Below are 15904 nucleotides of genomic sequence, written 5' to 3'. Positions count from 1 at the left end.
TGGCAGCTTCCTTACAATGACTGCCTAAAGAGAAAAAAATCATGCTGTTCTGGGGTTTTGTTTTGTTTTCTTAGCCAAGTGCTTAAATCAGGACTGTTTCCCAAGTACCTTTTGTTGGGTTTCATTGTTTTGTTTATTTTGCTTTAGCGAGCACAGGCACCTTCACATTTCCTTCTATAACCCCCCCCCCCCCTTTTTTTTCTTTTTCTTTTCTGAAGCCATCATCTGACCTGGCTGGTGGAGCCGGTCTGCAGACCTCGCAGCCGGGTTGATTTTTGCACGGGCTATAACTTCGACACACAGAATTTACGGCTTCTTTGAGGAACCAATTTTCAAGCTAAGAGAACAAATGAAAGTGTTCGCTCATCTTTCGAAAAATATTTATGCACTGAGTGTGTTCGCTGCTATCCATCGGGTTCTCAGTAATAAATACAGAATGTGACGCCTACTTTTCACAAACGGGTTTTTTTTTTTTTTTTTTTTTTTTTTGGTCTTATATTCCTGGGAAGTACCTTCCTCGCCTGACGTTTTATCCTCCTCATTTGTTCAACTTGAACATGCTACAGAAAGCCTCTTCTCGTATAGCTGTTGTTCTCTCCCGTTTAAAGATGGCTTAGAAATGGAAACCTTGATTTGCGAGGGTCCTTTAAGGTTTACTCTCCCCCCCTGTTATTCCCTTCTGTACACTCCGGGGCCGAGGCCGTCAGCATCTGAGCTGAAAGAAACCGCGGCGGGCGAGGAGAGGAGGGTGTCATGTTGGAGACAGGCTCCTGCTGGCGGCCGGCGAGCCCGCCAGGGTTAACGGGGGCGCGGGGGTCAGCGCCCTCGAAGTTGGGGGCCTCCGGCCGAGCCGCGGCGGAGCCGCGGCGACCGTTCAACCAGAGCATCCTGCAGGCCCGCTCCCGCCACGGGGCCAGAACCGCCTCGTCTGTCGAGATCCCACGGAGATCTTGCTCGTTCCAGGGCAGCTTCTGCGACCGAGCGCGTTGCGGGGCCAACGCAGGCAGAGCGGGGCCGGCGAGAGGAAAAGCCCAGGCCTGGGGCGGACGAGGAATGAGGGGCCTGGAGCCGGGGGGATTTCCTCCCGCGCTTCCCCCTCCAACGGGAGCGGAAAATGTGATTTGCTGTGCATTCCAGGCGCGGTTCCCTGGGGTGACCTCTCCCAGCCGGCCTGGGCGGGGGGAGCAGACAAAGAGGCGAGGCAGGCGGAGAGGGGACCCCGCGGGGAGGCAGGAGGGGTGCGGGGGGGCGGGGGCAGTACCGGGAAAGGGGGCGGATAGCGGGTCCCGCGGCGGCGGCGGCGCCTGGCCAATGGAGAGGCGCGGCCCCGGGCGTCCGGCTCGGCTGCCGGCATTTAAACCGGAGACGGCGCGATGCCCCGCACTCGGTGCGCCCTCCGCGGACCGGGCGACCCAGTGTGCAGCGAGAGCCGTACTCTCTGTCTGGCTGACCCCACGCCAAGCCGGGGCGGCTCGGGCCGCGGTCGCACACCGCGCCCCGCGTCGAGAGCGCAGGCCCCGGAGACCCGCAGCACTGACAGGTGAGTGCAGAGGCTCCCGTCCCAGTGAGTGAGAGAATGAGAGCGAGAGAAAGAGAGCGCAAGGGTCCCGTCAAAAGACTCCCGCGTCCCGCTTGGTGCAGACGCGCGGTCGCCCTCCAGACGCGCAGACGGAGGCCGCGGTTCCCCAGGGCGAATTATGCAGAAAACTCCAGAATTATGCAGAAAACTTCTGCCCGCCACCGTCTTGGCTGCCGTAACCTCACCTTGCGCTGTCCGCATGGAAAGCCTGGCAAGGAGGATGTCAGGAGCGAGAGCTATTGCCCCGCATCCCACATCCACCTCCCGGGGCCCAGCTAACGCGCTGCTGGTGCGTGTGGCAGTCGCTCCTGCCAACCCCGCCGGCACCTCATAGGCGCGGAGCCCTAGTGGGCGCCCCTCGAGCGCGGAGGGGTGGCGAGCGGGAGCGGTGGGCAGCAGCCGGGCCCTGCGGCTCGACCCCGGACCGCGGGGCCAGCGCACAGAGAGGGGCCAAGTGTCCGAAGCCCGGCGCTTCCGCTCGGGACCTCTGGGGGCTCCGGTGGGAGTCCCAGGTGTGATCCCGCGGTGGGCTGGAGGAACCGGAGACTCAGCGGAGGGTCCACTGGCCCATCGTCAAGGTGAGATGGAGACTCGGGCGAGAACAGAGCCGCGGAGTTCGGCCGCGGTGGAAACCGGAGCGTCGGGTAACGGGTCTGCTGAAGGGCTGTACGCGGTCGGGGACCCAGAGTCCAGCGAGCCTGCAATGCTCACACCACAAACACCGCACACATCCACCGGCCGGCTGGGCCCGCGTGGGCTCTGGATGCTCTCTTTCAGGCTTCTCCCCGCACCACTCGCGCCTCGCTTGAAGCGCGGACGCCCGGGGGCCAGGTAGCGCCAAGCCGCCCGGTCCCATTTCCCCTGTACTCCTTAGTTTGTGTCCTTGAGGCCCCCGCCTTCCTCGCTGAGTCTTGCTAGCGACGGACGATGCGGGACTGGCGGCTTAGACGCCCCAGTCGTCGTCTCTTCTCCCTCTCCGTCTCGGTGACCCCGTCGCCAGTCCTGGGGTCGGAGGGGGAGTTGGGGCTGTCACCTTGCGGGCCGGAGCGATTTGTAGACTTCAGGCTTGGGAAGAACGGACTCGCCACCGCTCTGGTTTGGCATTGCCTTCGGATCGCAGGTCCGCCTTGGGGGCGCCCCAGCCGGGTGTTTGCCCGCAGCGGGCTCTGGCGACAGTCCCCGGGCGAGGCGGGGGCAGACAGGAGGTGACGGGGCTTCTGCCCTGAAGCCCTTGCTGCGCGCCCGGAGCTGGCCTGAACGGTTCCCCGGGTTGAATCCTGCTGCCGCCTTCTCCTCCTCTGCCTACTTTGAACCCCAGCAATTTTTTTTACACAGAAATACAGCCCCGACGTTAGGGGTTAAAATCTCTCCTTAAATGATACGAGGGCAGAGAGGCGACCACTGGTAGGTAATTGGATCTCCCGCTGGAAAAAGTAGATCTGAGCGATGTGCGCGTCTGTTTATGTTCCCTTTCGAGATGGTGCCAGGACACGAGTTGATTAAAACAATCTATTGTGTTAAGTGGGTCACGGGGATTTAAGCTGTCCCAGGGACCCCAGAGTGGGGGCTTCCTTTTGGCTGTACACACAACTTAAATAAATAGCAGAGAAGAGGTTAAGATAACCCCAGTCCCCCGTTAGGAGTCTTCTTTCACCCCAGGGCTTTCCAGCCCCTGCCCCCTCTTTTTTTTTTTTTTTTTTTTTTTTTTCCTTTTCGATCCTTTTCCTTTCTTTTCTTTTCTTTTCTTTTGGAAGGGGGTGCTGGGGGACTTGAAGAGATGGGCATTTCAAAGCAACAAGTCTACAACAGTAGGTGATTTTATTGCTATCACTGGGTAAACTACACTCTGCAATTGTAGTACTAACTAATTATTAAAGGGTTCTTTAGAACTGTAGTTGTGTGTGTGTGTGTGTGTGTGTGTGTGTGTGCGCTTAACCCTCAGGTCACTGTAGGAATTGAAGTCTTTTGGAAACTTTGTAATTTTACAGGTTTTCTATTTTCTTAAAAGTGCATTTTGAGTGAAATGTTTTGGTAACCCATGATCTATAGGAAATCCTATTTGGCTGACACAGCCTTTATGGAAATGATTGCACAGAGGAGAGTAGAAACCTACTGAGTTCTCACATCTTTGAACCAGAGCTGCCTGCCTTGTCTTCTAAACTGAAACCCTCTGTCTTGCTCTTAATGTTCAAGTATCACAAGTGAAATAAGGCCAAGAAGTTTTATGCCACAGACCCCTTTCCGAAGAAATGCTTGTCAACAACGAAGCTTGGAGCATGTCCTAGAATAGAGAGTTAAGGACTGAAGGGAAAACCTAACCCTTTTATGTAACGAAAAGTGGTGGTGGGGGGCGGTGAGGGGAAGTAACTGTAGCATCCAACTGAAAGGCACAGATCACAAGTGTTACCAGCCCATGCCTTACATCTGCAAGGAATTTTCTTTAGTTTTAACATATGCTCTTAGAAATGCAAAGCACAACAATAATTCCTGGGACAACAGAAGTTTTTTTTTGTTTTTTTTTTTTCACATGTGAACATGAAGATACAAACTAGATAATTACTTGACTTACAATATTCTTCAAACTGTATTGTATTAAAAACAAGTTCACGTGTCCCTTGTTAAGAACTGTGCCGGGTGTCCACAGAACAGTGATTAAAGACACGTTTGGGGGCTCAGTAGAATGGGTCTCTAGCCCTTACTCTCCAACTGAGGAGCTGTCTGACTTTGGGCAGATTCCTAACTTTTCTGACTCTGGATTCCCTGCTTGATAAAGGGAAGACAATATTATCTACCTCATGTTCTCTCGATAAAATACAGTCTGATTTATGCACAATGCTTAGCATACATGCTCAGGGTTCAAAAATAGAGATAATTCTTATTATCAGCGGTGGTATTGGAAGAAGCAGTAACATGATATGGCACCAGATATATTACAAGTTATTTCTGAAATTAAATCCTGAATTCCCTGCATATAAATACTACCACCCGTCTTGCATCCCAAAACAGAACCTACTGATTAACTCTCAATAGTGCTGCTCAGTGAATATTTATTACTTTCTAACTTGTTTTCTGTTGACCTCAAAAATTGCATACAATCATTCATTTCAGCAAAAAATCTTCCAGTGGGCATAGAGCTGTTGAGATACTTAACCACCTGGAGGTTTCCTTTCTGTCCTGTGTGATATGGGTGGCCAACCTGATTTAGCTTGAATGGTCTTCTAAATAGGGAGGTTGTAGTTAGGGTCTTGTGACTCATACAGGATGAGACTTTATCTTCTACTAGTTTGCCAGCAAGTAATTCTTCTATCTTCTTTTTTCGATTTGTCTGGGGGAAAAAAAAATGACCCAGTGTAGTCTTACGAAATTCTCTACTTAACTTCTAAAAGCTATCTTTTTAAAAATTCAAGATCAAGTTAAAAATAACCTTTCCCTTCTCAAAGATTTAGTTCTGAGAAAAAGGAAGAGATTATTCTAAAATCTGGCCTGCATTTAGAGCATTTGCTGTCACTTTAATTATTTTCTTCTACTGAGAGAATAATTTGATGTCATGCCTGTTGAACGTCTTTCTAAAACTTAATTCATCAGGAGTGGATCAGATGTTCAGGCATAGACATCTGGCCTGCTGACCCATTGTCAATTCCCTGTAATTCCCACTCAGCACTCCATTTAACTGATTATAAGCAGGTCGATTAGCTAAAATGAGAAATACGGTAAGAAGGGTGCCCCAAGGAGCTGGCCTAATCTTTCCGAAAGACATTGAGAGTACTGGACACAGGTCACACACAGCATTTTTATTTCTGATTCCTTAGAGTTAGACGATTGTGTTCTTAGAACCTTATGAAGATTGGACTAAATCACCATGACCTACACCGGACAGAGGTGGCTGATCTGGCTTATCCTGTGTGCGGATGTTTTCTCTTGATCACTAAGGGAAACCTGAAGAAAAGCATCAGGTAGAGAAGAACTGCCTTGAGAGTATCTATGTGCTCTGGGACAAGTGGATTGGAGGCGAGGACCAGTAGTAAAGGGAAAAAATGGTAAGGGTAGGTAGGTCTTGCTGATGGAGAGCAATTGCCGAAAAAACTTGCTACGAAAAATCACATTACGTGGAGAAAACAGAAATGCATTAAGGAGAAGTTGAGGCAGGGTTTGAAAAGAAGAATGTTGTCTGCAACAAGTATAAAGGGAGGTCTTTGTGGGTGTCCTGATGCACTCTGGACCCACAAACTGCAGCTCGACTTCAATGATGTCAGTGGGTCATTTCATGGATGCAAATTACCAAAAATGTTTGCAGCTCATGGTTGGGCATGAGGGATAATTCATAGGAACCTGAGGTTTGATTAGGATTTAGACTGATTTTTGATAATGGGGTTTTCTGCGAGGTGTTGATATGGAAAAGAACTGTCTTCGAGAAATTTACATCTTCATGATTTCCTGCATGCTTGTGATATTTACAAAGTGCGGATTATTTGGTGGCAATACAACTGGGATTTTAAGAGCAAAACAGTCCCTTTTTCTTCACTGAGTAATCATGACCAGTCTGTGGTGTGTGGGGGGGGAGGTTGGGTGATTGACCACAATGACTTGACAGAGCCCTGGTTCTAGCACTACTAGAATTCTCAAGCTTCTAACTCTTACTCATGAGGAATGTGCAGAGTCCTTCAGAGAACCACTGTTCTTTAAGCTGAGGTCTGTGTTGATTGAGATTCCTGAAGTTGGTTTTTACTTTTCTCCAAATAGCTAATTTTAAGTTTTAAAGAGTCAAAAGCCTCACAGTAAGCACTAAAGATCTTAAAAAGTTGCCTTTTTTAAGACATGAAAAACCATTTTATAACATTTTCCACACCTAATAAATCTTATTTTGAGAAAAATTTACTTTTCTTTAAAAACCCCCAAAACAAGAAAACAGTCTGTCATTCTAGACCCCTTTGGCTTACGGGGTTCGAAAGCTCCCATAGGAACAGGAAGTCTGTCTAAATTAAAACTGAAAACCACTGTTGACTAATTGTGAATTTACTGCTTGCTTTATTGTTGGTTTCTGCCATAGGGAATACAGTGGCTTCAATTGGAAAATGAAACCCACAGCATTCTTCATGGGACCAGGTGAAAAGTAGTGTCTATCTGAAGTTTTCCTAGAAAAAGAAAAACAAATATTAAGATACTTCTAGGCTAGAAGGAGTTTGCTCTCCTACAAGTCAGAAATCAAAAATATTGTGTTAGGCTCAGCTGCTCATCGGCACACACGAAGCATCTTAAAATGAAAAGGGAGACTCTGTAAATCAACGTGGGCTATAACAAGCACTCATTTAACAAAAGAGCACCTACTCTGAGCCAGGCGCTGAGGATAAGGCAATGTCTAAGTCCTCACGACCTTCGGACTAGATATTTATTTAATGACAATGTGAAAATGCCAGGAAGGAAAAGTCGAGCATAAAAAGAGTCCTATGTTGGTCTGGAGAAAGGAAATTGCATTTTTTGGGCAGATGTTTGTGGGAGGGGATGGCTTTATGACGTGAACTGTCACATGCATTTTATATTCCCAGTCAGTTTCAGATTGGTCTCTGTGATGTTGGGCTCTAAGGGTCTTGCTCTGGGAGGGCTGAATTGTCCTTGGGGCCATTTTCAGTAGGGATGAGGGAAGACTGTGGGTGTAAGCCTAGGGCTGTCTCCTGTGCTCCTCTTTGAAATGGGCAGACTGAATTTTAGTGTAGGTCCTGCTCCCCAATTAAACAAATAGAAGAAATTTGTTAAAGCTTCTCAAATTCACAATGTATTTGCTTAGGAGACTGAACTGTCATGGCTCAAGTTATGCTGGTCTCTGTAGAAAATCAGCACTGTTTTATAACTGGATTTTTCTCATGAGTGATTTTTAAAGACAAAACAAGGAAATTAATTTTTTTTGTTGTTGAGGCAAAAAAGGCTCTGTTTAAAGAACAGGGATGTTGTAACATAAACTGACAAAAGCCAGGGAGTCTACAGTCGAAAGAACAGGAGCTAAATGTCACATTATCAGTTCCAAACTTTAACTTGCCCCAGAGTATTAGGTTAATGTTAGAAAAATGGTGCCATTTAAGGATATTTTAAATTTAATATTAAGTTATCTTAATTCGACATTAACCTTAGGGTTGCATGGTCTTTACTTACAGGGACTGTTACTTAGAGAATGTAGATTCCGCAAGGCCTTTGTCTTTGAAAGGTGACTGCTTTAGCTAATCATACCAACTCGTACAGCTCTTTGGGGGGATGTGATAAGGTTACTATTAAATTGCACTTATTATTATATGTAATGCTGGTCTATAAAAGAGAACAGGGAAATGGGTACTCACAGATCTGCCCTTAGGTTCAGAATCATGGTGGGGCACGGGGGCTGGGGAATGGGGGAAGCCTCAAGATGCAGGTCAGATTTGGTTAGAAGGCCCGAGAGGAGAGCTGTGAATTTGCAATTGCGCTCTTTGAAAAGAAAATCCTTCCACATTTTAATAACTCTTTTCTGTGCCCGGAGGTTGCCAGAGCTACAGGCCTTGCTACTCAAAGCTTGTTAGAAAGGCAGACTGACTGAATTAGAATCTGCATTTTAACAATACCCCCAGGCGATCCTCTGCTCCTGGAGGTTTGGAAGGCACTGTGTCAAGAGAATCACAATAGCGTGATGCTTGCCCTCTTAAAAAAATATGTTCTGGCTTCTCCTCTTTCTCTTCTGTCCCCTCTACCTTCCCTTAACACTCTGCCCCCGTAGGAGCCCTCCTTTCTCTGATTTAGATTCCGTAGTCCATTTCTTCTCTGTCTCTCCATCCTTGCTTTCCTGTTTTATTAGTTTTCCCTCTGCCTTCCCCGCTTCTCTAATTTTTTTGCCATTGTTCACTGCCCTTTCTGACATGTCTAAGTCCAGGCCCATCCACAATAATTCACTATCATTAATTTATTCTACACGTCTACAGCATTTATTAATGCCATAATTAATTATTTCACATATACCTGTTTTCTTATGCTATTTTCTACCTCAGATGAAACACACACACAGAGACACGCACATGTAAATGACATATTTCATCATTTAAAGATAGAAAACTGTCTATCATGATATCATGAATGATATAATCAATAGCTATGCCCATTTAAAAATGAGATCAAGTGAGAAGTCCAGGAGTCTTAGGAGTTAATGTGATCTTTCTGGAAAGGTAATTCATTGTGTCTGAGACCCTGCCATAGATCTGGTTAGTTCTCAAACTGCTTTTGTTTGAACCTCAAATTTGATCTGAACAACCTCTCTGGGGAGATGAGCTTACAAGAAGTCATTTCTCGAGAAGCAAAGTGATTTTCTCAAGGTCCGATGGTAAGTTGTCGCCCCAAGACCTGGACTGGAAACCCAGTCTTGACTTTGGATCCAGTGTTGTTCTTGCTAAGTGCTCTCCCTCCCTGCACAGCTTGCCTGGCTCTGCCTGGGTTCTCCTTGGAAGGTCTGCTATCAGCGAACATCCAAGCATCCAGCCAAACACACAAGGCACAATTCAAGAAGCATTCACGCCAGCTGGGGGAGAAAAGGAGACTGGGGTCCTTTCCTGGCTGATGTAACCTGGACAGTGAGGTTGATTTGCCTTGCTGTAAAACTAAACAGAAAATTGGGTTTCCCCAGAGAGGTACAAAGGTAATTCGGCCCAATACAAGAATGAATTACGTGACCACAAGGTAACTCCGAAGTGATTGGTATCCGCAGCAGGGAAGGAACTGCGGTGGGAGGACATGCCATGAAGCGGTAGGGCCTGGCTGAGTGGCCATCTTGCCTTATTCACCGGTGACCCGGGGCAAGCTACTCAGTGGCTTGTCTGCTAGGTGGGGGATGAGAATGATAATACCAGATTCATAGAGATCTTGTGAGAAGGAAATGAAATGTCTTACATAGAGGGCCTAAGAAGTGCCTGATAAAACATTAGCTGCTGTTAATTTTCAAATTGACTTGTCTGTCTCCTGTGTCTCCCCTCTCTGTGCTTCCCTCTGTTAGCATGAGCCGCACGGCCTACACTGTGGGAGCCCTGCTTCTCCTCTTGGGGACCCTCCTGCCTACCGCCGAAGGGAAGAAGAAGGGGTCCCAAGGGGCCATCCCTCCACCAGACAAGGCCCAGCACAATGACTCCGAGCAGACTCAGTCTCCCCAGCAACCGGGCTCCAGGAATCGGGGGCGTGGCCAAGGCCGTGGCACTGCCATGCCCGGGGAGGAGGTGCTGGAGTCCAGCCAGGAGGCCCTGCACGTGACCGAGCGCAAATACCTGAAGCGAGACTGGTGCAAAACCCAGCCGCTGAAGCAGACCATCCACGAGGAGGGCTGCAACAGCCGTACCATCATCAACCGCTTCTGCTACGGCCAGTGCAACTCCTTCTACATCCCCAGGCACATCCGGAAGGAGGAAGGCTCCTTCCAGTCCTGCTCCTTCTGCAAGCCCAAGAAGTTCACCACCATGATGGTCACGCTCAACTGCCCCGAACTGCAGCCGCCCACCAAGAAGAAGAGGGTCACGCGAGTCAAACAGTGTCGATGCATATCCATCGATTTGGATTAAGGTGGGCACACCCAGCCTGTCTTAGGGATGCAGCCTCAGGCGGACCCAGAGCCAGACCTAAAACGACCTGATTCTTACTTGGCTTCAACTTACAAGCAAGAAGAACCACCAGCTGCCTTCTGACCGGAGCCTGCTAGTGCGTAGTTTGTGTGCATGAGTGTGCGTGGGTGTCTGGGGGGGGGGCGTGGCAGACGCCAGAGGAGGACGCTTCCTATTATGCAAACGTGTCCCCTTCCAGGGGGCTGGCACGGAAAGCCCGCACCTGGGGGAGGCACGTGAAAAGGGGCGGGGCTGCGGTCAGCCTCTGCCTGGGTGTTCCACGTGCCCTCCCAGGACCAGATTCTCCTTTCTGAATGAATGTTAATGCAAAAGGCTACTCTGAGGGCAAGAGACCTGTTTTAGTGCTGCTTTATACTTGGAAAAGGTATTTCCACCTGCGCCTGCTTCTTCCTGTCCTCCCCCCACCCCTTCCACAGTCCATCCCTTCTTAGGATCTCAGTGACTATTTCAGTCTAAATCCTTCTCTGCCCGGGACTCTTAATTAGCTCATTCCATCATAGACGTGACTGTTTCTCATTTTGGGAAGGGTCTTCCGACTCCAGGAGGCTGGTGTGCGCGCAAAGGACAAGAGGGACACAGGAGGGAGAGGTGGGTGTGACGGACAGGTGCGGGGACCAGTTGGACGCAACACGAGTTCCCGCGGGAGACCTGCAGAGTCTTGAAAGGCCAACCCCGAAACAGTGCAACCCATGCTTCAGTGAGTTTTCCCCTGGTATTTAACAGAAACCAAGTGAACAGAGGAGAAACGAAATTGCCAAAAAATCACTAACTTTGGCTGTCACTGTGATATGCTGACATTGGCTGTAACGCAACACCACACTTAAAACATAAATATTGGCCACTCTTATTTTCAGAACCAGGTCAGTGAGCGAAACCAAGAGGACCCCCACCCCAGACTCCGCCCCTCAGGCAGAAAATAGACATAGTTCAGAAACCCCTATGCAGCGATAGGAAGAAAACGAACACCTCGTAAGCAGAAGGTCCCCGTAACTTTCCTTTTGCTTGGTTGTAACCACCTCTTTCCCAGCTTATTATTTCTGTGTAATGCCTGTGAGAGCCACAGCCCTGTTTTAGAAAGATTTTCCCTTTGCTCAGTGTCCTTGTCAGTGAACGGGGCTAAGAGGGGAGAGTTGAGGGTCTTCTCCTTTTGAGCTAGAAGTATATTATTTTTGTTTCAGTCATTGGTAGGAAATTGAGCAGGGGACCAGAAGAGAATAAAGAAATAAAGGAGACTGCCTCTGGCTAAGGAGTAGTTTAATACGGGGAGGAAGTGTCAAGGATGTGTCCTCCCCATCTTTCCTTGCCTTCTCAGGGTCTAATGAGAAATCCCAGTTGAGAATCAGAGCATCTGGGGGTAAAAAATCGGAGCATTTGGGTGCGTTAGCTGTCTCTCTACTAGAATTGAGATTCGGACAACATTGTAACCATCCAGAACCTACTGGTAGACCCCTCCACTGATTAAACTCTGGCTCCTCCCCATCCTTTCTTAGGATTTATCTGATGGCCAAAGTGTGGGGCAGGTGGACCTTACTGCGGTTTGGATTTGGCTCTTTAAGCCTGAGGTTTTCTGTGTAAATCTGTCCCCACCCCCCAGAACTCCTTTTTTGCCTTGTACCTTCTCATCCTTGCTAGCCAAGTCACGTGTGATAGGGGAAATAAGCACCATTGACTTAGCATTTTAGTTGCCCATCTAAGGTGCCAGCATTGCACTAAAGAGCCTGCTTTTATTTTATTTTATTTTTTTGGTGTGGCGTTCTTCCATCTAACAGCTAAGCCAGAACCATACTTTGAGGCAGAAGTTATCTTGAACACCCAGAATATCGGGTCGAGTTTTGAAACTTTCGAACTCACTACTGATGCTTCCACACGAGGCAAATTTGCCCGAACACACGGTCCGCGTATTTCGTATACACTGTATGGCTCTGCCTTAAATCTCCTCCTCATCCACATCCTCCAACAAAAAAAGCACAGAGTGGATTTAATTAAGCACACAAATACTAAGCCAGAATTTTGAGCGTGGGGGAGAGGAAAAGAAGGGGGAAGGAGCTGAACATGTAAAACCACACTAGAAAGGAAAATGACATTCAGAACCAGCAGACATTGAACTTCTCTTGTTGTCTTAACTCTGCCACAAGCATGCGATTTTGTTAAAAAGAGATGACTTAAGTTGGCAGCAGTAATCTTCTTTTAGTAGCTTGTACCACAGTCTTGCATGTAAGTCGGATTTGGCTTAAGTAAAGAGAACTTCCTCAAAATTAACTTCACTGGGATAATCAGCAGCATAACTACCCTGAAAAAAAAAATACAACCCCCCAACAGCGCTAGCCAAAGAGGGAAATGTCTGCTTTTCTTACTGTGCCTATATTAAGACTAGCAAAATATGGTGTGTCTTCCAACATTTATTGACAGTGCCATATCTATTACATATTGTATTGGAGTCACTGATGAAAAAGTATGTTTTTTTCATTATTATAGTAGAGTTTTTTATGGCAAGATACTTGTGATCTCAATCTTTCCTATTAAAATAATGCCAAACACCAAATATGAATTTTATGATATACACTTTGTGCTTGGCATTAAAAGAGAAAAACACACATCCTGTGAGTCTGTAAGTTGTTTTTTTGTTATTGTAGTTCTTCAAAGTTAAAAATGTAAGTGAAAAATCTGGAGGAAACGATAATTTCCACTGTGTGGAATGTGAATAGTTAAACAAAAAGTTATGGTTATTTAATGTAATTATTAATTCAAATCCTTGGTCACTGTGATTTTGAGCATTTGTTTTTTTCTCTTTTTATTTGACTTCCTCTGAGTTGAGCAAAGAAGAAAGTGGCACATTGTATGTTGTTGGAGGCTTTAATCAGGTCAGAGGGAAACAATAAAATCTTGACACATATGAACATGTGTTGCAAGAGTCAGGACCTGAACTTTTGTTTTTTTTTTTTTTTAAATTGAATGTTCCTTAAAGGTTAACATTTCTGAAGCAATAAGAAGAGAGAATTTAAATGTAATTTTGGATGACATCTGACATGTGTATACAAATAGCACATAATAATGAATAGTTCACAAGTCCTTTGAAGGAGAAAATCTTAAATGAAAAGTGTATGTACAGAACATGTCTAAATGACCAGCTAATGCTTAAGAGTGGAAGGAGTTCTATTGACTTGTCATTCTCAAGATATTTAATATCAATTGCATTATGTATTATGTGTGCTTTAATCATGGAAAACCAACAGAGGATTATATAGATTATGATTGAGTTACTTTGTTAATGTATGAGGATGAGAGGCGATTTAATAGTCTCTTAAAAGTTAATTTGGTTTAAAGCAAAGTTCTATGAATCTGTAACTAGAATTTGATTTTAATCCCAATTATGTTCTATATCACCGTTCCCAAAGAGCAAACCAATAAATTGAAACTCTTTGTGTGTGTATGTGTACATGTGTGTGTTGAACTGGTTGTGTTCACAGAACAGAGATTCATTTATCATGGGAAGGGAGGTAGGAAAGAGATAAATAGATATCTTGTATCTCAAAAGGAACTTATTTCTTCCAACTAGGCCTTTAAGGTTTTAGGAGTATACCTTAGGGCATGGCAGTTGGTGGTGGTGGGGAAGGCGGGGTGGGGGTTGGAGGGGGTAGGAGGGGGTAGGAGTTGATGTGCAACAGAAAGTATCAGCCTCTTCCCCAAAGTTAGAAAGAAGACTGGGAAGTGTTTTCCGAACCCTTCAGTAAGGAAAGAGTTGTCATGCAACTTCTCAAGAAATGGTAATAGCTCAATTTTGAAAAGTGTTCAAGGGGAAAATGAAAGAAGGACTTGGGGCTCACTAGAAGGAAGATAATGAGAGTGATTTGTCAACACAATGAGGTGCCTTTGAGATGGTGAATTCCTGGTGCTTAGAAGTATGAAAACACATGCTGGAGCTCATTTAATAGGGACGTGAGGTAAAGCGAATTAATGTCCTGGGTTTGCAGTGGAACTGGCAGATTTCTGAGGTCCCTTCCTCCTTGGACATGTGCTATGAGATTTCTAGGAGGCATCGGTGCTCTGACAATGGTGATAAAAATCCCAGCAACTAGGTCTGGAGTGCTTGGGCCAGACTCTGCTAAAGATTTTATTTGAATTGTTCCCCAGTCTTCGTTGATTTTATGTATACCATTATTATCACGGCTGGGAGGTAGTGATCTCAATACAGTTTCACTGCAATACCTGTCTATGCCCTTAAGCACTAAATTGTGATATTTTCAACTTATATCAGTTATTCTTACAAGGACAGAACATAGCACTCTAAAAGTAGGTCCAGCTCCTGATTATTCACATTTAATGACTACGATTACCTTGAGGTTGTAGTTGGCATCATCAGGAGCCCTAGCTGTAAAGCATTTTTTTAATTTTTATTTTTTTAAGATTTTACTTATTTAACAGAGAGACAGATCACAAGCAGGCAGAGAGGCAGGCAGAGAGAAAGAGGGAAGCAGGCTCCCTGCTGAGAAGAGAGCCCAATGGGACCCAATCCCAGGACCCTGGGATTATGACCTGAGCCGAAGGCAGAGGCTTTAACCCACTGAGCCACCCAGGCGCCCCAAAGCATTTAAAGCCTCTTTGACATCTCTCCTTTTGTTACGGCCTCCTTGGACTTGGAGGGGAAAGATGACAGCAAGTACCAAGGAGATGGTGTCCTCAGAAGAGCCACACCCACATCTAGGAGGCAACATCTGAACAGAGTAGTGGGACTGGATACAGAAAGCCGTTGCAGGTTTAAAAAAAAAAAAAAAGTACCTGGTAGAATATCAGCAAAAATGTTGGAGTGTGGAGCTCTGAAAATTCTGCATAAAACCAATCAGAGATTGGCAAAAATAACCAGAACCAAGTTTTAGAACTTTGAAAATTACCTGAGAGATTATAGCAGTCTGGGAAGCATTTATTCTAGAAAAAGGCTGAATCTCTGTAAGGACGGCAAACACGGTGATACTGTAACTTGCCCTGTTCTCCTCCTCCTTCTTCAGTTCCACAGAAGACTTAAAAACCACCACCTTGTAACTACAGTGAAAACCAGCCATCTAGCAGCCCTTGGAGGGGTTAGAATGGGATTGGAGTTCTTTCAAAGCCAAATACCCAGAGAACTGTCTTTATTTGACTTGTCTGTCACACCCTAGAGACCCACTTGCAAGGCTATCTTTATTTGACCTGATTGGAAGTGGCCAGTGTGGAGACCCTTGTTGAAAACAGAGGCAATTGATTATTTTTGTGGCCACATGAGGTAGAGGATAGCAGTTAGGGCAAGCAAAAGTCTGAACACAGGGGTAAGAGATTTCCTTGGGGCTTTGGAAAGTGCCAGCAAATACTGAGAATCTAGAAGGCCAAAATCATACACAGGGCTGTGTACATGCCTAGGCCTTTCTACATGTTCAGGAAGAATCTGAGAAAGCTGACTGTAAGCTCTTACTTCAGGCTGATCATCAGGGTCCTGATAAGCAGGAAGTGAAGGCTAAGACCCAGTTGTCAACTGCCTGTCTGAGTATTGAAGGTCCACCCCAACATACAGAACCCCTTGTCAAAGACTGATAGATTTACTGGTTCCAAGTGTTTAAGGAAATCCCTGTTCAACTATTAGCTGACCACTAAACTAACCAAGCAGAGATTCAGTGACAACACAAAACAAAAAAATATAGGCTTTACTGAATTAGTTCATAAAAGTCTTTGTTAAACGAAG

General features: G+C 46.3%; 1 protein-coding gene across 1 annotated transcript; it reads left to right on the top strand.

Annotated features, from left to right (window-relative positions):
* Positions 1-1258: 1258 nt before the first annotated feature.
* GREM1 (gremlin 1, DAN family BMP antagonist) lies at positions 1259-13630 on the top strand. The gene is made up of 2 exons (XM_059372456.1): positions 1259-1540; positions 9579-13630. The coding sequence occupies exons 1-2, from the start codon at positions 1374-1376 to the stop codon at positions 10132-10134; spliced, it is 723 nt and encodes a 240-aa protein (XP_059228439.1). The 5' UTR covers positions 1259-1373; the 3' UTR covers positions 10135-13630.
* Positions 13631-15904: the final 2274 nt, after the last annotated feature.

This window comes from Mustela nigripes, chromosome 13 (assembly GCF_022355385.1).
Source record: "Mustela nigripes isolate SB6536 chromosome 13, MUSNIG.SB6536, whole genome shotgun sequence".
Lineage (NCBI taxonomy): Eukaryota > Metazoa > Chordata > Mammalia > Carnivora > Mustelidae > Mustela > Mustela nigripes.
Note: the sequence above shows the minus strand (reverse complement) of the source record. Positions and strands in the feature narration are given on the sequence as shown.